Raw genomic sequence first — 22,309 nt, forward strand, 5'->3', positions numbered from 1 at the left:
ATATTCACCAACATAGAAACAGAAAAAACGAAACACATGCGAGAGCCGTACGCATATGGAAAATATTATTGGCTCTGCTCTCAACTCTCTCTCAATATATTACTATCCATTTTTTTACCCACTTTATGAGTAGCGGGTAAAAAAATGTTAGAATGGAATTGTGGCTCAATAAAAAGTATGTAATAGCCAGAAGGAGGCATCTCCGAAACTATTAAGTATATATATTTTTCATCAGCCATGTCCGTCTGTCTGCCTGTTCGACTGCTTGTTTTTCAATCTGTATGAACGCATAGATCTCAGAAACTATAAGATATAGCGATATAATTATTTTTCGATAGCACATGTTATGTTTGAACGCAATTTAAGTTTGTTTAAAATATTTAACACACCAAGTACATACATATAATACAAATTATATCTCTATCTCTTATAGTCTCTGAGATCTAGGTGTTCATACGGAGAGACGGACAGACACACAGACACACAGACGGACATGGCTACGATTTCGGCTGTTAATGCTGATCAAGAATATATATACTTTTTAGGGTCGGAGATGCCTCCTTTTATCTGTTATATACTTTTCCTGCCGACACAAAGTTATAATACCCTTCTACCCAATGGGTAGCGACTATAAAAATACTTTTGTATGGGGCAAACGGCTACTTAATTAGTTGCTTTGGCTGACAATGTAGTACATTTGTACTCTTTATATTAGAACACAAAACGAGATTAAATTTAATGTAATATAAGTAATGCAGTCTATTATAATTTATTAATATGTATATTAAATTTATTCTCCGTTGCCTTAAATCCTATATTTTAATCAAGCTAAAAATTGTAAGCCGAGGGCAACCGTTAATTATCTCTATACGAATCACAAAATATTCCAAAATATTTTTGATTTCATTTGTTGGAATTATACGTAGTTGATTTGAATTTAATTTGTCAATACTTTATGGCACTTAAATTGAATTGTAATATTTTTATTAATTAATGTCATTTACATTTTATGACGACAAAGTTTCAGTCGTCAATTTTATTAATAATGCTATATTAATTTTAAATGTGGGTTTGATATACATATCAAGTTAAGTATAAGGTATTTTTATTTACGTTGGTGCTTCTACTTGCCTTTAGGTCGACTTTTTAATTTTGTATTATTATATATGGGTCCCATTCAATCGACTGGTCAAAGTCATTTAACTGGTCAAATTCATTTGACTGGTCCAATTCAAAAGACTGGTCCAATACTATTGACTCATCCAATTGTGAGTTGTTAGAAGGTATTAAGAAACAGATGATCACAATCGTAAAAAAAATACCTAGGGATATGTACAACAACTTGACCGACCGTCGCGCTTCCTCCTCCAATGATGTCAGACGGTTATCAGAAGAACATACGTCCTAACGTACATCTCGACGAACGTCTCAATGACAATCTCAATGTCCGACGGAGTTGTGGGCTGTGGCGGTCATTTTGTAGAGTCCGCGTTACTCTCTGAGCCAATCACGATGTAATCAACAAGACTGAAAGTGTTTTAGAAATTCGATCTGATTGAAGAATATGTGATGGGCTGATTATCTAGTTGTTTTCACCTGATTAGTAAAGAGTGAGCGAGAGAGAAAGTGAGCAAAGCGAGTTAAGCAACAGATTAAGGGAGCACTATGAGGTCGTTGACTCATTTAAGAGAAGAAATGGAGAGTACTTTATTCACCAAAATAGGAACATACAACAAAATATGTGCGAGAGCCGTAGCATATGGAAAATATCGCTCTAAACTTTTTATTACGCATTTTTTGGTATTGTTCTCTGTCAGCATTATGACTTGACGAAAGTGCGAGCCGAGCAGAACACATACTTTTCGTTGTTCTGCTTTGACTCTGTTTCGCCTCTCATCAAATTGAGAATTGTATCAATAGCAAAATTTCTATAAATTTCTATGCGATGTAGTATATTGACACTTTATAGTATAACAAAATGACTGGAATAATAGCCAATAATTTGAGAGCTATCTTATTGTTTTTTAAATTACAAATAAATATTTTATATTTATCAATCGAATGCAAACACTTATAGCTACATTTGATTTTAAATATATTCATTTTGCTTTTATGTTTTTGTGGATTTTTATCTCTTTTTGCACGCTTTTTCGTGTTTATCTCTACGCACAATTTTTGGCTTAGCATGTACGGTAACTGCTGGGACTCAGTGTTTTTGTTTGCACGCTTTATGAATAAAACGTAGATGTACGCGCCCAGATTAGGTGTCGATTGCATTTGCCACTCGCAGATCGACGTTGCACATGATAACTTGTGGCAGCTGGCATGGCTATGAACAAGAAATGAAAATAGTAATGGAACTAGATATTTGTAATTATAATGGCGTCCAAAAGGAAGCGCACACACACCTTGCGCATTTATTTGCACGTACTGCAAGCAAATATGAGAAATAGTTTGTTACCATTAAAAGCCCCAGCATAAAATGAAGACATTGTGGCAATAAGAGTGGGAAACGACTGCATGAACAGAAATCATAAACAAGGGCATGACATATGAGAAAGATGTAAAACAAGTGTTTTTCTAAATGCTAATAATGTTTTTAATGTTAAAAATACGTACATTTTCAATTACTCAAAATTTAAGAAATTGCTTATACTAAGTGACATTCATTTTTCTTAAATGAAAGGAAAATGCATTCGAAATTGTTTATCAATTTACTTATAGGTACTTCATTTTGTCAAGTCTACTTCTAGTCGAAATTTCTGGAGTAGTGCGCAAATGTCACACAGAGCGGAGAAAACAGTTTTTAAATTTTTAATATTTTTTGGTTATTGCAATGCTGGATGTCAAAAAACATTGAACATGTTATCAATCACTCGTCACTTACCTATTAAAATATTCATCATATGATGCAAAAAACAAAAATAAATCTTTGCATTGACTTTAACGGGATGATTGATTACGAAATTATTTATCTTAAAATATTTTCTTTTCAGTGTTTCCCATAATTAATCTGAATTATTTACTTAGTTCAGTTATTTATGTTCAACAGATAACCAATTGCAAAATTATTTTAAATTGTTTAAACGTATTTAATTGCCAATGTAAGTTTATATTTGCTAAATATGAATACTTTATTATGATAATTATAAGCCACACTTCCATTATTCAATAAACGGATAAATTGGATATTGCTTATGTAAATATATGCTTAAAATGTTAATAACAAGTTCTATAAATTATGCAATTCGAATAAGGATCTTCTTACATGTGAGAGTTGTTGAAAAATGTAATCACTTTACATCACAGTCATGTTGATTTTGGTAGTGCGAGGCAATTGGAAAAGTTATTTTAATTTGGTTAGCATTTGTTGTTTGCGCTTCTTCGAATAATGTTTGGTTGGTTGGTTGGCTTCGTTCATTGTTTGCTTGAGTCGTTTCGCTTTCCAATGTCGCCTTTTATCTTCGGGCGATTATTTCACTTTCCCAAAATTCATTTGCGTGTTTTTCTTGACAAACGTATGGAAATCGCTTCGAGCAGCGTGCTGAAAAAAAGTCGGAATTCAATTATGATATCATTTCAAGTAGTTCGTTAAATGGCTTTTGTTGCCAATGCCAAAGGCAGCGGAAGCTTGTATAAATGAATTAGTGTGCATTACAAAACCGAGTTAGTATTCAAACTCACACTCGTGTGACTACTCGTTTAACGGGGCGAAATTCTTTTTGTTGCATACTCGTATTTTTCCAACCGAATTCCTTTCGAGCCATAGCGTTGCCATTTAAAAGCAGCGCTGGCCACAAGTGCAAAAAGAGAGACGGAAGAAAAAAAACTCTAAAATGAACAAAATAGCGCGCGTCCTTTGCTGCACTCGATTACGGTCGGCACTTTCCGGTTTCGATTCCCTTGCAGTGCTCTTCACACCACTTCTCAGTTCTCTCCCGCCCATATTTGAATGGAGGTGTAGGAAGAAAGGGCGAAAGGGCGTGAGGTTGTAGCTAGTGTTGTTGCCCGAACACGTAGTTGAGCTAAAACAAAGTTAATTAGATTTGTTGCAAGATGGTCATTATTGAAGCCAAATGGTCGTCGGGTCGGCTGGGGGCATCGTCAATCCCTTTTAATGGACACAGCCAGTGCACTCAATTTGAAATTTGTATGCGCCATTATTATGTGGTTTACTCGCCTGGAATGGCCCGTGTCCATGTCCATGTCCATGCAATTACCCAGCCGAATGTAAGACTGCCTCCGAACCAGGCAATCCTTATGCATTTCACGCTACATTCGCCCGCGAATAAAATACAAAAGTTTATGCATTTTCTTTGCTCGGTATCAATACGACAAGCGGATATGATGAGCTGTCGCGATTTAATCGTATGAGTGTTTGACTTGTTGCTGTTAATGTAACAGTTGAGCTGAAATATTCAATCTTCTCAGTAATATATAAGGAATTTATTGCTGTGATATTTTATTATCTAAGATAAGATTTATAAGCTGAATCGACACTTTTATAGAAAGTCATCCAATAATAATGAGAGAAACTAAACAAGTTTCGTTATCTGTGCTTTTCTGCGAATCTTCCAAAATTTGTTTCTATTTTCTCGAAATGTTTTATAATACTGGCAGTATTTATGATAAATTGAAGATAAATTTTGAATCTCTTAGAAAACTCTTTTATGACCATTCGCTCAAACTTTGTACTCATATTCTTCATATAGTACTATATTTCAAACACATTGTTAAATATTGGCTTATACCTGGGTATATACCCGGTGTATCACAGTCAAATACAGTCGATTATAATATTTATTATTACTTCTTTTCTTTGCAGCATAAACAGCAAGCAGCACATCCTTCCTTCTGAAGCTAAAGTTGTATGTTATTAAAGATTGCGAAATCGAAATCATACCTATGTAAATGTAAATGTAAATGTTGTGTTGTTAACGGGCATCATCAACAAGAACGGCAAAGTTGAGAGATTGAAAATGCAAATTGCAGGCAGGAACTGGCTGACTAACTGACTAACAGGAAGCAACAGCGAACGGCAACAGCGAGAAGGCAAAAACTAATTTTGTGGCTGGAAAAACAAGCAATCAAGTGCATGCAGGTTGTGAGTTTTGTCAGTGCCGCTGTTTGACTGTTGCACGCTGCGTATGCGTAATAAGCGGCAGCACGTATACGACGCGTGGTACGCATAGCGCATAGAGCATTGAGTGGAGGGCGACAGCGAGGATGGCAGTCGACCATTAAAGTGGCGGAAATGACACAGACGAAATGTATCGGTGCAAAACTTGGTTCTGTGCGCGCAGCAACAACAACAACTATGTCGATGTCGCCCTAAATGAGCCAGGGCCAACACCAACACCCGCAACAGCGACAGGAACAGCAACAGGAGCAACAGCAAACACTAATAGCTGCAGTAACAGTAATAGCGTCAATAGAGCTCGTAACAAACCCAATAGCCAGCAGCTCCAACAGCATTTGGGCAACGCCAGATCCACGCCCACCCTCGACGACCCACCGCATGCAGTGGGAGTAACGGGTGCTGGAGGTGGTGGAGCTGCTCATGTGGTTACCTTTCTAGAGGATGCAGCGGGTGGCAGTGGCAGCAATGGCGGCGTAACGAGCAGCCGCATCGTAACCACCGCCGAACTGCATCAGGCTCACATGCTGGAGCACCACTCCAATTTGGATGCCATCGAGCAGTCCGACGATTTCATTTACGGCCTCGGTGCCGGTCTTTCGCTCTGCGACGACAGTCTGCCATCGGCCAAGAATTGCTACAGACTTGTAATGCTTGGGTAGGTAACTTTGAGTACTTTGCACTGTGTGTGGATGAAATTAATTCAAGTTTCTGCTGGACGCGGCACATTTTCATTTTTTTCTATGGGTTGGGGGCGAACAGTTCTTCACGTGCTGGCAAATCGTCGATTGTGGCACGTTTCCTGGGCAATCGGTTTGAGGAGGCCTATACGCCAACTATTGAGGAGTTTCATCGCAAATTGTACCGCATACGAAATGAGGTCTTTCAATTGGATATTTTGGATACTTCAGGCTATCATCCGTTTCCCGCAATGCGTCGTTTGTCATTTCTAACGGGTGAGTTGGGTGTGCGAGATACGCGCGTGTGTGTGTGCGACATGTGTGTCTGTGTGTGCTTGGATGTGTGTTAACCGCAATCATATCAAGCGCACGTTTCATCACTTAAGCTGCCGAGTGCCTGGCGCTATTTAATGTGCTATAAATTATCATAAGAATCAGTCGCAGCTGAAGGAGTCTCTTGTAGTCATTTACTCTTACGAACACACACGCACACATACGTCGCAGCTAGTTGCCATTTTGGGACATAATAAATAAGCAATAAATTTGCATTATCTAAATCGGTTAAGGATAAATATTTGATTTGATTTGACTGCTACAATTTATTGCATCCACAGGCGATCTATTCATATTGGTCTTCAGCATGGACTCACGCGAGTCCTTCGAGGAGGTCGTACGTCTACGCGAGAACATATTGGAAACCAAATGGGCTGCCCTCAATCCTGGCTCTGGTTTCAAAAAGAAAAGTCTCCCAAAGATACCCATGATACTGGCGGGCAACAAATGCGATCGCGAATTCAAGTGAGTGATGATAATTGAATTGATTAATCCATGTAAAATAATCCTTCTAATCTCTGCTTAGAACTGTGCAAGTAGATGAGGTTATGGGCTACATTGCGGGCCAGGATAATTGCTGTACATTTGTGGAGTGCTCGGCACGTCAGAATTATCGCATCGATGATTTGTTTTACGCTTTATTCATGGTCTCAAACTTGCCCCTGGAGATGACACCGAATCACCATCGGCGTCTTGTCTCTGTGTTCGGCAACCCTTCGCCACTGCCACCGCATGGTTCGGCAGTTGGTGGCAGCAAAAAGAACGCACTCTCCATCAAGCGGCGCTTCAGCGATGCCTGCGGCGTGGTCACGCCAAATGCACGACGTCCCAGCATTCGCACCGACCTTAATCTAATGCGCTCCAAGACGATGGCCCTCAATGATGGTGGCGAAAGCGGAGTTCGTAACACATCTCGCTGGAATCGCTGTGCCATCATGTAAACCGATCTGATCCATCTGACGTCCATGTGATAGTAGATAGAGCAGCAGTCATAGTCTCTGAGTCAGCAAAGAAATAATTGAAAGCGATAGAGAGATAGAGAGAGAGAGAGAGAGAGAGAGAAGAGATTTTAATTTTAAACGCAGCGTTTGGGTGATTTCGATATGTAATGTAAATACTTGAATATTTATTGTGGTTAGCCTAAGCCAAGTTAAAATAATAATTATTATTATGCATTTTGCATTCTCGCATTGTTATTAAACTATCAGCAAACAAAGCGTACAATTTGTAGAAAATTATAAATAATTCACTTGAATCACGCACACACACACTCACACACAGACAGATACACAAAGTTCCCGTCCCCAGTTGGATTTGCTATTCTTCCTCCCCCGAGAATACAAAATAACTTTGATTCCCCAGAAAATGACCCAAATTCTATTATATTCCATTTACAAATAAATATATTTCGATTGTTGTATTTTTTGATACTCGAATGGCACATACTCTATGATTAATTGATGCACCCAAATAAAAAACAAAACATAAAAAAGTAAATGAAATGAAAACAAGACATAAAATGAAAACCAAAAAGCAGGCGACAATAATGTTATGACGTACTTGGAATTGGTACTTGTTATTCGATTTGATTCGATTCACTTTGATTCGATTCGATTCAGTTTTAGATTTATATGGAATTTGAATCAAATTATATGATATGATATGATGATAGCTAATTTTATTGTTATTGTTGATTGTTGTTGATGTTACCAACTATATTTCTGTTCTTCACACTTCTTCACGTCACATATCACAGCCAAAGACATCCCACAAACAAAAACGATAAAAAGTAAACCAAAAAATACAAACACCGAATCTGTAACTGAAACCGAAACCAAATCGATTGCCCTAAAGGGTCCAATGGAACACTAACTTGTACACCGATCTAAACTAAATCTATGCTATAGTTCAATACAAATACAAAAACAAATAAATATATATATATATATACATATATACTTAGTACACAAACATATACACACACACATCTAGCGTTAAACCGAATTTATGTGTAGTAAATTCGAGTTTCAATTTACCCCTAAGCAACAGCAACAATTTTCGCGAATTAATTACAAGCAAAACTAAATATAAAATGTACTATTATTATGGATAAAGGAGTTAAACAAAGACCAAATTATTATTACTATATACAACCAAAAATATACCAACATATTATATATACATATATACATAATCTATATATTACTACTATACCTAAAATACTGAAAAACAAAATGCGTTAACAAAAACAAAAAGTTATTTGAATTTCAGAAGAAAAAAAAAACAAATGAATTCATATTCATTCCAAGAAGTGCAAATATTTACAATTTTCAATGAGGGACGAGACCCGCAAATTGTGGTTCATATAATTATTAATGACAACAATTAGTAACAATTATGGGTAACGGCTCGAGATTTGCATAGTATAAAATTTACATTTTAATGCTTTGGATTTGCATTGTTTATTACATTTAAATAAAATAACATAAAATTCCAGAACAAAATCAAATTGCATTTTTATTAGTGCGCTGAACTTTTAGCTTTAGAAATGCCGAGAGCTTTAAGTAATGTAGCTGAGTTTCGATTTCGAAAGGACTTTTGGTCTGGAATCAACAACAGAAATGCAAACCTCAAAGCGCTCGAATTGTTTAATTCGAAAGCTTTTAATATCTTAAGAAAGCTGTGTGGCAGCCAGAGCTTTACATTTCATAGGTTACGCTTCCAGAAAGCACAAACAAAGCTCGCTGCGGTTCAACTTTTGAATTTAAAAGCTTCGCACATTCACCGACAAATGACCAACATCTAATCAGCCAAAGATTAACTCTGAATGTCGTGGAAAATGTTGAGCATATAAAGACTTCCGTTGATCACACACATGGCGTATACATTATCTTGCTGGAGAAATGCAACCCGTTAATTCAATTGCATTTGAACACTCCACAGCAAAGTTAGCAAATTACACGGAAAATTAATGCTAGTCCGATGCGACAACATGAACAAAACTAATTGCTAAAAGCTTACAACAGCTGGGCCGACAGCCGAGGCTAAAGCCATGGCTAAAAAAGGGGCGAGGCCCGTGCACGTGCTGGGCAATGGCAATGCATTTACAGGCAATTTAACAGCTGCGGGTGAGGGAGGAGAAGTCGAGGCCGGTTGGCTGGTTCGCTGAACGCTTAAAAGTGCCGTCAATTTTAATTGTTTGTCCGATCGCAGACAGGGGCTATTAATAGGCTTATGGTTTATATGATATACTGAGCTGGAGCCGTGTGGCTTTGGGCATTAGCTGCTGCTGGCTTATGCACGTGCCGGCAGCAACTAGCCTAACCCAACCCAGTGTAGCTTTGCCTCTACCACTCTTGCCCCATAGTCGACACTCGATAATCAGTGCGGTTGACGTTGCGCGAGGTGCAATTTGCATGTGCAACGTTATCGCTGGCCATGTTACCATCGCTGCTGCAGTTATTAGCCTCCACAGCCACAGGCAGATAGGACATCGGACATCGGACAATGGCACGCCGAACAGTGCGCGTTGGACACATGGAAATGCATTAAGCAAATGCCAATTACGTTCCCGAAAATAGATTTAGTCGCAAAGCCAAATCATAATATAAATTCTGCAGCTGTTAAATATTATATTGATTGAAACAATAACTATTTATATACCTCTTGCCATATGCACATGTGAAGGTTTACAATCCATTGTTTAATTCCAGCAATTAATAAAAGTCTACAAGCACTTAGATTATCTGACATTTATAAAAGAACAATTAATTTAATTGACCACTAAGTCTTAAAATATGTACGTAAGTCCCTACGGCATTCATTATATGGCATGTATTGGTAATTAATATAGACGTATATTATTTAATATTGATCGAAGCTTAACTTAATGACATGAAACTATGGGCTAAAACCTAGAATGCAAATTAATGGAATAATGAAAATAATGTTAACATATGAAGCGCGAACAATAGTCAAAATTATGAAAACTTGACATTTATTAACAACAAATATTTGAATATGATTTAGTTTATTTATTATTAGATGTTAAAGCATTTTTAATTTATAATTACTTACCAGAATATTTAATGTAGATTACATTATATAGTAAAAAATAGTAGACAAAAATATCGATGCAAAAAAGTCGTCTTGTTAGTTTAGGAATTGCCAAGTTATTGCTTTATTTTATTATTATTTTATTGGAATTACATTTAAATATTTGATGGCTTTAAAAATAAAATCGTCTGATTGTCTGTATATTATAAAAATTTAATTTTTTCAGCGTAGTTTTATTTAAGTATAAATATTTTTGATGTAGTCGTAGTCTGATAATATAGCATAATCGTGCTCGACTAGCTATGAGAATAATTATTATAAAGAGATAAGTTATCAAAAGAAATCAAAATGATTATGCTTCGTGTATATCGCCGTGTTAAATTGCAAAAGCTTTGCTGGCATATTTAAGGGGTTTGAAATGGAATGTTGAAACTGAAATCGGTATTGCTGCTTAGTTTGCCAGCTGGTAAATATTTGTTGAGCAGGGGCGGCAACAAAATTGTAAAGTTATTCGCACGTTTTGCTGGCAGACTTTACTTAGCTGCTAGCTGCTGGCGCGCTGCATGCTTCTGCTTACAGTGCCAACTATAACTACTCGCCTAAGTCAACGACAGCCCACGCAAAAAACTTTGTGAGTAAACAGAGCAACAACAACAGCAAAAGCAACAACAACGGCAATGGCAACAGCGTCTTTAAGTCTGCAACACCTGTGCAGGTCGCTTACAGTTGATGTTGCTACTACTATGACTATGACTACAACTTCTATAGTTGTTTTTGTTGTTGTTGTTGTTGCTGACGCTATCGTCAGCGTATTTGCTTATTGTGTTTGTAAACATTGCTAACAACTTGAGTAATGCCGGCGACAACGCACCTTGCTTCTCCCCGTCTCCTCCTGCCTGGCTTCTCCTCCATTCTGCTCATTTCCCAATTCAATCCCAGCTCCGTAAGTGTTGCAGTTTCTCTGTTACTTTTACTTTTACAATTGCTAATAGAGGGCGACGAGAGCGTGTGTGTGCGAATGTGTGCGCTTGTATGTGTGGAGGTGTAGTGTGTGAGCGCGGAAATACAATATATTCCGTTGGTTGCGAACCTTTAGCCTCACTCCCTTGACTTTTAGCCCCGCTACTGCCAGCAAGTTGTAAGTGCTCAAGTTTTTCAATTAAAAGTTGCTACCTTTTTGTGTTACTGCGGCGGCATAACATAAATACGCATGTGAGTTTCCATTTGAATGTGTATGTGTAAACATACATGTGTGTGCATTGAACGTGTGTGTTTGTGACACGCGTGCAGCCTTGGCTTTTCGCTTAAAATATCAATAAACCACATGGTAAATAGCTCAGCTCAGCTCACATTGCAATCGACGACATAAGGGGAACATGAGAAGCAGCTCAAAAAAACAACAAAAAGGGGAAAAACAAGCAAACAATACTCGTAGCAATGCCAACGACAGGTGTTGAAGTCCGGTGCATTATAAATTCATACAAAAATACCAAAACGTCAAACAAATTGCAAGTTTTCAGTTGCATTTCCGCAAAACGTAACTGAAATAATACGTTACTGCTTGCCATTACCATATACCGTATAGCTTATACCTTATATGTATACCTTATACCTTACCTTAGCTTTCTGCACATTGCTTTCTTTTTTTTTTTGCTTTTGCCTGCTCCTGTTGCCCGACAGCGAAGCTGAAGCCGATTCCGTGGTCGTGGCGGAGAATTTTGCCATCACCGCAACGTCACAAAGTATGCAACAAAAGCCATGCTATCGAATGGCCCGCTGAAGCCCGACAAATTGAAGGTAGGCCAGTAGCAGGCAGCTACATAGCTTTGTAGCAGGCAGCTACAACATCAACACCAACAACAACAACGGCAAAGTCTTCGTCTTGCTGCCACTGCTTGCTCCTGCTTGCTGCGCTGTGCTATGCTATGCATGGATGTATGTGTGCATGTACATATAAGCAAATGTGTCTGCTCACATGACAAGTTGAAATGTTGACGGCTCACTGATGGTCTGTGTGTGTGAGCGAATAAGTGAGTTTTTGCCACAGCGCAAAGGGGTATATAACATGCTAGGCTGTAACTTTTCGAATATTACTGAATTATTAACAATGTATAAATGTGAAATATTTATGTGAAATATTTCCCAAATAATTTCACTTGATTTGATTGCAATGTTGCTGCTTTTTTCTTCCGATTGTAGGGTATCTACAAAGCCAGTAACAATTTCTCGGCTCGGTTGGTCTGCGAGTGCATGTTTGAATGATTTTGTGGCGTTGTGCCGTTGAAAAATCATACAAAGTTATGCAAATTCTGATGTGGCTGTCGCCGATGACGTTTGCCGTTACCGTTGCCCCTGGTGCATCGGTTTCTGCGGTTTGGCATGCATAATTGTTGGTTTTTAGTTACACGTTAGGCTCTGGAGCCGCAGACGCGCAAGTCGGTTATTAAAATGAAATACGGCTGCGCCTTGCAGCAAAATAACATTTCAAATTCTAATGTTGACTATGCGGACTACCTGCCTGCAGGAGTTTAGGTATTACAATTGCCACATTCAATGTATTTTAATCAAAATCACAACAGACACACACAGCTAACATAGAAACAAAAAAGAGACACACACACTCACACACGCACACGCCCTCACACACAATAGAACAATAATCATTTCTCAGGCATTTCTTTAGCTATTTACATTTGCTTTGCTTTCCTACTCCTAGTTCTTTGGGCTCTCCGCCTATCTGGCAGCCTGGCAGTCCGCCTGTCTGATGTTTAGCTGGGAGCTATGGCTATCATCAAAAAACAATTCTGCGCATAGCGTCCGCAAAATAATGGACGTTAGGCCTCGCTTGATAAGCTAAATGATAAATTGTTTTTATTCGTGACATATGTATGCATGTGTGTGGCCCTCATATGCGAAAGAAAGACACAAGCACACACTTGGAAACACACACACACTCACACTCACACTGAGTCTCGTACTTCTCTCGGAAAATACGAGAAGAAACTTCTTTAGGATGCCAAATGCGTAGCGTAACTTGTGTGTGGTTTGGCGAACAACTTGTGTTTTGCTCCCAATAAAAAGAGAAGAACGAGACCAGCAAAATGAAAAGAAATACAGAAGAAGAAAACAAGCAGAGAAACTTGTAAACGCGCCTGGGTACAAAAGTGGAATCTAATAAGCTCACGGCTAAACGTGTTATGATGAATGACATTGTCAGGCGCACTCGGAATTTAAAAAGTTTTTGCCGAGTGCCCGCAAATGGCAAATGGTAAATGCCAACTGGCAACCGAAAACCGGCAACTGGCAAGTGGCAAGTCTTATAATTGAAAAGTGAAAATGCAATCGTCTCGCAGCAACAAAATTTAGTTACAAACAGTTTTCATAATAAGTTTGTCTTTTGCGCGGAGTTGTGCTTTTTGCGTAATGACAAAAGGTCGATTCAGATTTACCGCTGCCATGGCATCGTTTTATTTTATTTTTTTTCTGCGTCGTGGGTCTGTTTGGTTTTGATGAAAGAGCAAAGCGTTTGCGGCTGCGATGGCGGTGGCCTCATGGCCTCCAGACTTTCGAAGCCTTCGAAGCTAATCAACTAATAAAAAATTTTCGTATTCATTCATTAAATTAAAATTTCATTCAGCTCATCTGGTTTGATTGCTCTGGGCCTAAGTGGCTGACTTCGACTTCGACTTCGACTCTGATTTCGACACTGGCTGTGTGTGTTTGGCGCCCACAATCGCAGCCACAATTTGAATCCCTATCGCAAAACCCAATCCCAATCCCCATTCCCAAAAAGAGAGTCCCAGCCCCAATCACAAACGTAATCGCAATTGTTGGCTTTTCCTGGTCCGTCGGCTTGTTTATTTGTTTATTTGTTTGCTTTCTGTCCTTTTGTCGATTGTCAGTCTGTTTTTGGCTACCTTAAAACAGTATTTTTTGTATCTGTATCTATTGCATTGCTCGGATCTGTATCTGTATATGTATCTGTATCTATACTGTATCTGTAGCTGAATTTGTAACGGTATCGTTTTCAGGCTCTGAGTATCATTTGTTGCGACCACACCGCATCCGCAGATGCCACCAAAAACTATACTGTGTTGCCTGCCATTGAAATTCATAAAGCATCAGTGCGGTGGGTGGAGGCGGGGCATACGCTGCGGATACGCTATTTTATGGCGCTTTCTCTCTTTGAAATCATTTGGTTTAATTCAAGTGAAAAATTATTTAAATTGGTAATCAAACGTGTGCACACAGACACAAAATATATACCGAAACAGTAACAGTTGTGAACTGGAGTTGAAGGAAAAGAAGAATTGCTTTGTTTTTCTGATTGTGTCTAGTGCGGAATTTCAAAATGGAAATGAAAATTGATTTAAAATTAAATAAAAAATATTGATCAAAGTAATTCCCAAATATAGATTGCTTTGTTTGGAGGAATACCTTGGCAGCAGCATAATTTAATACATTATTTATGGTCCGTGAGAGATAAGTAAAGAGAGATGATGAGCGATTGTATGTTGACCATTTGTTTAGCAGCATGGATGAAATAAAATAAAAACAGAATCATACAACTTGTTGGTGGCTTTGATAATTTAATTTTTATTTCATATTATTTATCATATTTCTGGTAGTATTATCTTCAGTGTTTTTTTTTTTTTTTTGTTTTTTGTTTTGTTTTCCATTTGTTTATGTTCTTTCGACTTAGGACTAGAGGGCTTTAAGTATTCATTTTGATTTCACTAAATGTAGTTATTTGCATCATTCAAATTTATTTTCGTGTATGTATTTTATATACTTATGAGCTAAGTTATATAGCTTCTTCTTTCTTGTGTTCTCGATTTCACTGATGTTCATCCGATTCGATCTTGTTTTGGATTAAAATGATAAGCTTAATTAGTTAATTCAATTACAATTAATTACATTACAAACTTGTATGTGGAAATGCATTGGTTAAATGCAAAAAGAAATGACATACATACATGGGAATATGTATGTGCATATATGTAAGTATAACTAACTATAATGTTTTGCAAGTACTTGTGTGGAAGTACTTGGTAATTGGAGTTGACCGAATGAATGCATCTTCATTCGAATTCGATTTCGTATTCGTACTAGAATTACAATAAATTACAATACGTGTTAATATTATTGCATTTTCGCATTATTTGCCGTTAATACTATAATTAAGTTTTTGCGCTCATATAAAAAAGATGTTTTACACTTCTAACAACGAGTATTTCAATGTAGAAAATCTGACTACATAGGAGATATGAGATATACAGATATGGGAGCATAGAAAATTGGCATAAAACATAATGCACATTGGAGTTGTCAGATTGTGTGGATGCGAGATAGTTAAAAACGGGGTTTTGGTATCATAGAGGAGTGGGGGGAAAGTTTTGTGGCTTAAAATGTTTGTGTTTGTGGTTGGTTGTTCTTGTTTTGCTTTTATTATTATTGTTATTGTTACGAGTATATTAAACATTTACACATTTAGAAGTCTTTGACAAATACATTTATACACGCATACGTATACGTAATGTATGATATCTTTTTCGCGTCGATCATTTCTCGGCTCTGCACCTAGTACATACAATGGGAGATAGGAGTCTAATTTGGCCAGTAAGTATGATGTCAGAAGAAGGATTGCTTGCTTTCTCAGTTTCCAGTTTTTATTTTAGTATTTTTCGTTTTATGTTTTTTTTTTTTTGGTTCGCTTGGCCTCTCAATATTGATAGTATTCTTGTTGTTGTTCTTGTTTTTGTTTTCTTATCGAGACTAACCTAAAAGGGCCTTCGCCTTCGCTGTGACTAAATTACAAAATTAGCTTACTTTATTGGCTATAACTACGAATACAAAAAGTTCATCTTGTTGTTGCCTGTCTGCTGAACATAAGAATATTACAAATTACAAGTTATAAATTACAAATGACATAATACAAATTACAGAATACAAATAATATTTATAAGTATGTGTATATATTATCATCCTATATATATATATATTATCCATAAGTATTTATGAGTATGTTATGTACTCGTATTTCACTATGCAATTGTTAATCCGTCCCAATCGTCGCGTCGCTTACTTGAGTATTTTTTGGTTTTAGTTTGGAATTCGCTGATTATATGCATGGCCATGATTTACGTTTACATTTAATGTAATGTTCGCTCCGTGTATGTGTATGTGTAAGTATGTATATGTGTGTATGGGTGGCGGTATACTTTTGCGAGTGAGTGTTTATGAGACTGTGTCGGTTGTAATGATATTGGTATTGGTATTGTTGGTATTTATATTACGAGCATTCTCGTCACAGTTTCAGTTTCAGTTACCGCTACTGCTTCCTGTTATTCCCCCCGTTGCCCCTTGCCGCTGCTCATCTTACAGCAGTAAATTGTCTAAATATTCGCCATACTCCTCGGCCGTGCTGAACTCCAGCTCGCTGTGCCGACTGCGACTGTGACTGTGACTATGTGGACTGTAATGAGGAAAGTTCGTTTTGAATGGTGCGTGGTGAGCACCATAAAAAGTTAATGCCAAATCAATACAACACGTGTAAGCATTTCATTGCTTTCATTACATTCCCCTTCCACGACCAACTTACCTGCTGAGGTCACGCTTTTTCCGACGATCCTGTGACAAGGCTTCCACGCACAGCACAATCAGTTTTCCGTCGCAGGGCTGACGCTCCTGATCGAGCAGCTTGTTGCCCAGCAGATTGCTGGCATAGCCGAACTTCTCATGCGAACCCGAGTGCCAGGCATCGCAATAGGTGTCCATGGAGCGCTCTCCATTTGGCAGCGAGCCATGCCAGACCAGTCGAAGCGGCCTGTAAGCAAGAGTGTGTGTGTGTGTGTGTGTTGACATAATTTATGGAAGCATCAAAGTCTTTGCTCATTACCATAGTGGATCCGTGAGGACATTCTTGCCGCTGAAGCTGTAAATCCGCGGCGCCTGCGAGAAGAATCCACCCTGGCCATTGAAGATGCCCTTCCAGGAATTGAAGAGCACATCGCCGCGGGTATTCACCACAGGCAGATCCCGGTCGGCAGGTCGCACTATGGAGTCCAGGTTTTGTACCCTGTAGGAAGTGGATAAGCGAAAACGAAATGAATTCTATTAATAGGCTGCAAAGGCGTATATGTCAAGAGCCAGGTCGACAGCACATTGCTTTATTTATTTATGTGCTGCTTGCTTGGCATTAATTTATACATCTATTCAGCGTTTGGGTGCGCAGTGTAAATAAATTGCTCAAGATTGTTTTTCACCGGCTTTTGTTTTCATCTTTTTTCTCATTTGCCTGCTTTTCTTTTCAAAAATATCAAGATTAAATTCCAGTTAATGAGTTCTAAAAATGCCACCGTGGAACGCGGAAATGTCGAGTGGCAAACTAAACATAAAGCATAAAGCACAAAAAAAAAAATAAAAGCGAAAACCTGCCCTAATACTCGTACTTACTTAAGAGTACGCGTAAAAAAATCTAAGGACAGATAAGACACACCCACTATCTCGGTAAGAACTCACCTGGAGGAGAGGAACGCCTTAAATGTGCCCAGCAGGCCAGCTCGTCGGCCTTGGCGATAGCAGGCAAAGTCCGCGCCTCGAATGCCCTGCAAATCCCCAACATAGGGCTCATTGAGGGCCGCCACGCGAAGCTAAGGAAGAAAATTGTTGAAGGGAGAGAGAGAGAGAGAGTGGAAAATATGGCACAAAATTAATTTGGAATTTATGTCAAGCATTTTAAGATCTAATTAATATAGAATTTAATAGCTGCGAATTGTTTATATAAGAAATTCAGGAATGAGAACTTTCTGGATGATGCTTTTTGGGGTGGGGTGGTAGCTATAAAATGATAAAAATGATAACAGACCGTAATAGATAGCAGCGCATTTTCCATTTCAAAGATATTTCAATTTAAGGGGAATAACTTGAAAACAAACAAACTAAAAAAGGGGGAGCCTCTTGGAATGTTGATTATTGCCCATCTTCTGCTTGTTTTTCAGAGATGGAGAGAAGATGCAAGAGAAAGAAACTCACCATGCGCGGGTACCACTGAGGAGGATATTTTTGTTGTTGTTGCCACAATTTCATCGACGACGCAAGCGTAAGAATAGGTACAAATTGTAAATTTAAAGAATCATGTTGTTTTGTTCTTGCTATTGTTTTCATTTGATTGGTTTTTGTTTTTGGTATCATTTGTAGTGTACACAGAAAAGAAGCATTCATTCAACTCTTTGCTATTGTCTGCAGGTCGTTGTTGAGTTGAACTACTTACAACACAAAAAAAAGCGCATAACTAACATTGAAATTGAGAAAACAAATAATACGAATATCTCATGATAGAAAACACAATTTAAATCCGAAAAAGAAACAGAAACCAACACGCACACAGGCACAGACAGACATATAGTAAAATATTTGCAATATTGCTGAACTCAACTCTGAACTCAAAATGCAATTTGCACTAATTAGAAACGTTTTCATTGACCAAACGAAACCAAACCAAAATCTCATTATTTATTATATGTGAAGCGAGTGTAAGTGTGTGTGTGTGTCTATGTGCAAGAGATGCGTTAATTCGATTTACGTATACGAATGATTTTTTATGATTTGCTTTGCTTGCACTTGTGTGTGTGGTGAGAGAGTTAGTGTGTTTGAATGTGAGATATTTTATTTAATTACCGTTTCATATTCGGGCGCGGTTGTAAACTGCATTTAATAACAATTAATAATAAATGGTTTTAGTAGTGTTTATTAACTGAATTTCTTAATTTCTTTTGCTAGATATTTTAATTATAAAATTAGTGACTATCGAGTGAAGAGTTTCTTTTTTTGTTATCATAAGAGTGCTCTGTTTTGATGAATGCTCGAAGTGTTATTCATGTTATTCAAATTCGTTTGTGTTAGCGAAATTTATGCAGCATAAAGTATTTTTTTAGGGCGAATTAATTTGATATTACAGCTGCATAAGCAAAACGCTTTTATTATGTGAGAGAGTGAAAAGACAAATGCGTATTTTCCAGATTTATTTCGCACACTTACCGTTGGTGTGTTGAGCAATGGAGGTGGACTATTCAGCAGGTTTTTCGACTGCAAATCAAATCGCAGTGAAGGCGCCACTGTGGTGGGCGGAGCTGGCGTTGCAATTGGCACTAGAGTGCCCAGCTAAAGAATAGAAGAGTAGACATAAGTTTATTAGAATTGACGACACAGAAATAAAGGAAATCTTTAAAATTATGTTCAACTCAACTTAACAATTCTAAGCCCGCAAGTAAATTTAATATACACTCTTTACTCTTCTTTCCATAAATTATTCACCTATTGAAATTTCAAGAGTAAAATTGTTAGACTTCCATGTGCAATATTTTATTTACTTCTTCACCATTAACAGTGGCCTTTGTGCCAAGCTCTTTGCATGTAAAATGAACTCTGAAAGTAATATTCTATCAGCTTGCTCTTTATTGTGAATTTGTCAAAGTCTTTTGCCTTTGCAGCTTTTTGCTGTAATCATTTTTGCCTATTACTACTTTGATAAAACTGAAAATGAGCAAAAGACAGAGAAAGCCTTTATAATATTTTCCATACTTTTGATTAGCGGCAAGTAGGTCGTGACTCACTGTGCGGTGCGAACTGCTGTGCCGCCGCCGTCTGACAAAAGTTTTAATTACTATTTTGAACTTTAAGTAGTCGACTCGTGTACTGGAATCTAATTAGGGCGAGAATGTCACCACTGCTGCAAGTACTACGAGTAATATAAAGCGTAGCTTAGATGCTGCCGGATGTTGTGTAGCTGGGCACAGACTGACAACACTGGCTGCCAATGAGCTCTCGCTTGATTTACCCACATTATTCAGGGAGAAGGAAACTCTCTACGCACGTTTTGTTGCCAAAAGTATTTAAATGTTGCCGTCAAAGGCATGAGATTTGTCTTTGCCTCCCATAAATACGACGACATTTCTATTTCCATTTCCATTTTGGAAACCCTACAGATGCCAGCAACCAGTTACCAGCCGGCTGTTGCCAAGGGAGGGAGATTTCTTGCCTGGATGCAGAGCTATGTACGGCGAACTAAGCTCATGCTGTGAGTGTGAGCATAAGTATTGGCTTTGTGATTGCAACAACGGAAGCGGAAATCGAATCTTGAACAGTTTTCAGAATGTATTGTATAGTAAGTATTTTTGCCCCGAACGAACATTCTGCACAATCAGGCGCCCCCAAAAAAATTCGTACAATGCTTTTTTAATAAAGTTCTTGGGGGTCGTTCTATTATTCCCGCCCGCTATAGGGATATTTTACCACTCTTCCATCCCAGTGCATGGCTAAGTACTGCTCACAAATTGTGACCACTTTAATGGGTAACAAGCTATTTCGAAATGGTTCAATTTTGCGTGTAATTTGTGAAGTTTTCACTTCCTTTCGTCAGCCGCATAAGTGCTGACCGTGTTGGCAAATTGCCATGAACTGAACAGTTTTCATGATGCGTACGAATAAGCAACGTGGGCCACCTTCAATTTCAATTTGCAATTGGGATTTTGGCAGCGGCGGCGGTGACAGGCAAGATTAATTGGCGATGGTGACTGATGCAGTTCACACAAATTGAGCTCCCAACACTCTGGCTCTGCACTCATCGAAACTGGCACAAAAGCCGAGTTCAGTCGAGTCGAAACGATGCGAAGCGACGCAAGTCAAGGCGAGTTGAGTTGAGTTGAGTCAAAATAAAATATTCCATTTCCGTTTAATATTATTTTTAATCTCCTGTTACAGTTTATGGCCCACACGAGCAAACAACAACGAGAAACGGAGGAGATGACGGGGCATATGCATGTTTTATTCTTTGTCAATAAAGGTTTTTTAGCAGCACAGATGCTTGACTGACTGACTGACTCCCAGAGTGACAGACAGATACAGCAAGAGAGCGAGAGAGAGAGAGACGGACTGAATGTCTGCTAGTAAGTAGGTTGATATCGAATTGCCTGACTCTGTGCTGCATCAATATGAGTTTAAGGCGCCACTTCCACTTGACTTGGGATCTAGAGGCATTCATGTTGTATCGTTAACTTGCTCGCAGTGAAAAGACAGGCGCGAGTCAATATAATTGAATAACGACAAACACACACACACACCCACACTCACGCTCGTAGTAGATGGCACATGGTTCGAGGCATGTTGCCGATCCATTGGCAATCAGTCAGAACGTCTGCAACATTTAATGTGCAAATAAAAAACAGCCAAGACAAGGACAATGCCAAACAAACCTTATTTTATGGCCAAAAACAAGAGGCAAAATAAACAAACATATGTACGTCAATTTCGCTCCACGTTCTTTCTCCTTCCCCTCCTACCATTCAACTTCCTGCCGCCTTCCGAGTATTTTTTATATGCATTTCATTTTATTTTGTTTTGCTTTGTATTGTTTTGTTTTGCCAAGCCATATTTTCATAATACTCGTGCATAGAAAACAGTCGAAATGGATAAATAAAGGGAAGGAGGCAAAGCCAAGGACCCCATAAAGTAATAGCGTCCGCCAACGACTTTTGTGAGTGCGTGTGTGTGTGTGTGTGTGTGTGTGTGTGTGTGTGTGTGTGTGTGTGTGTGTGTGTGAGTGTGCGTTTTTGTGTTTGCCATATTTGACGTTTAAAAAACGCACGCACAATGCCACAGTTGTTTGCTTGGGATCCCAAAAATCAAACCGAAACCCAATCCAATTCCCAATCCGAGAGAGAGAAGCCTTCACTTACCGCTATGTATTGCCAGCCCTTGTTGACGCGCACCAACATCGCCTCCTCTTCGGTAATATACGCTAGAGTACCCGGTGGACTGAACGCCGATTTCTGTAGAGGAAAAAGATACCAGAAAAATTTAAATGAGTGGAAAAATCTGTGTTGGTGGACTGTGTAGATGTAGGTGGATAAATAGTAGACGACGCACCTTTGTCATTTCGTCAATGTTCTGGAAGGTGACTGCACCTGGCACGATTCTCATGTTCATGTTCGATGATGATGCGGAAAGATGTGGCAACTCCTCGCCCTCTCCCATGGAGTCTCCATGCTTATGCGAATGCGCCTTCTGGCTAGGTGGCTCTGCAAATGATGATTCCGAGACATGC

At 38.4% G+C, this 22,309-nt stretch overlaps 2 protein-coding genes across 17 annotated transcripts in view; one reads left to right on the forward strand and one right to left on the reverse strand.

Annotated features, from left to right (window-relative positions):
- LOC117569169 (GTP-binding protein Rhes) overlaps window positions 1-8,610 on the forward strand; it is a 44,301-nt gene extending 35,691 nt beyond the window's left edge. For both annotated transcript variants that reach the window (XM_034250235.2, XM_034250236.2), the window contains 4 exons: window positions 4,826-5,795; window positions 5,900-6,093; window positions 6,432-6,615; window positions 6,677-8,610. In XM_034250235.2, coding sequence (XP_034106126.1) covers window positions 5,269-5,795; window positions 5,900-6,093; window positions 6,432-6,615; window positions 6,677-7,091 — 1,320 coding nt within the window. In that variant the 5' untranslated portion in view covers window positions 4,826-5,268 and the 3' untranslated portion in view covers window positions 7,092-8,610. The remainder of the gene's footprint in view (window positions 1-4,825; window positions 5,796-5,899; window positions 6,094-6,431; window positions 6,616-6,676) is intronic.
- Window positions 8,611-14,835: 6,225 nt separating this feature from the next.
- The window catches only part of LOC117567544 (collagen alpha-1(XVIII) chain), a 57,808-nt gene continuing 50,334 nt past the window's right edge, over window positions 14,836-22,309 (reverse strand). For 5 of the 15 annotated variants that reach the window (XM_052004284.1, XM_052004290.1, XM_052004287.1 and 2 more), the window contains 9 exons: window positions 22,132-22,283; window positions 21,942-22,034; window positions 19,246-19,368; window positions 18,886-18,912; window positions 18,241-18,255; window positions 17,728-17,858; window positions 17,105-17,284; window positions 16,808-17,032; window positions 14,836-16,681 (listed from right to left, as the gene is read on the reverse strand). In XM_052004284.1, coding sequence (XP_051860244.1) covers window positions 16,585-16,681; window positions 16,808-17,032; window positions 17,105-17,284; window positions 17,728-17,858; window positions 18,241-18,255; window positions 18,886-18,912; window positions 19,246-19,368; window positions 21,942-22,034; window positions 22,132-22,283 — 1,043 coding nt within the window. In that variant the 3' untranslated portion in view covers window positions 14,836-16,584. The remainder of the gene's footprint in view (window positions 16,682-16,807; window positions 17,033-17,104; window positions 17,285-17,727; window positions 17,859-18,240; window positions 18,256-18,885; window positions 18,913-19,245; window positions 19,369-21,941; window positions 22,035-22,131; window positions 22,284-22,309) is intronic. The other 10 variants (XM_052004288.1, XM_052004292.1, XM_034247602.2 and 7 more) reach the window with 5 other exon arrangements.

This window comes from Drosophila albomicans, chromosome 3, assembly GCF_009650485.2.
Source record: "Drosophila albomicans strain 15112-1751.03 chromosome 3, ASM965048v2, whole genome shotgun sequence".
Taxonomy (NCBI): Eukaryota; Metazoa; Arthropoda; class Insecta; order Diptera; family Drosophilidae; genus Drosophila; species Drosophila albomicans.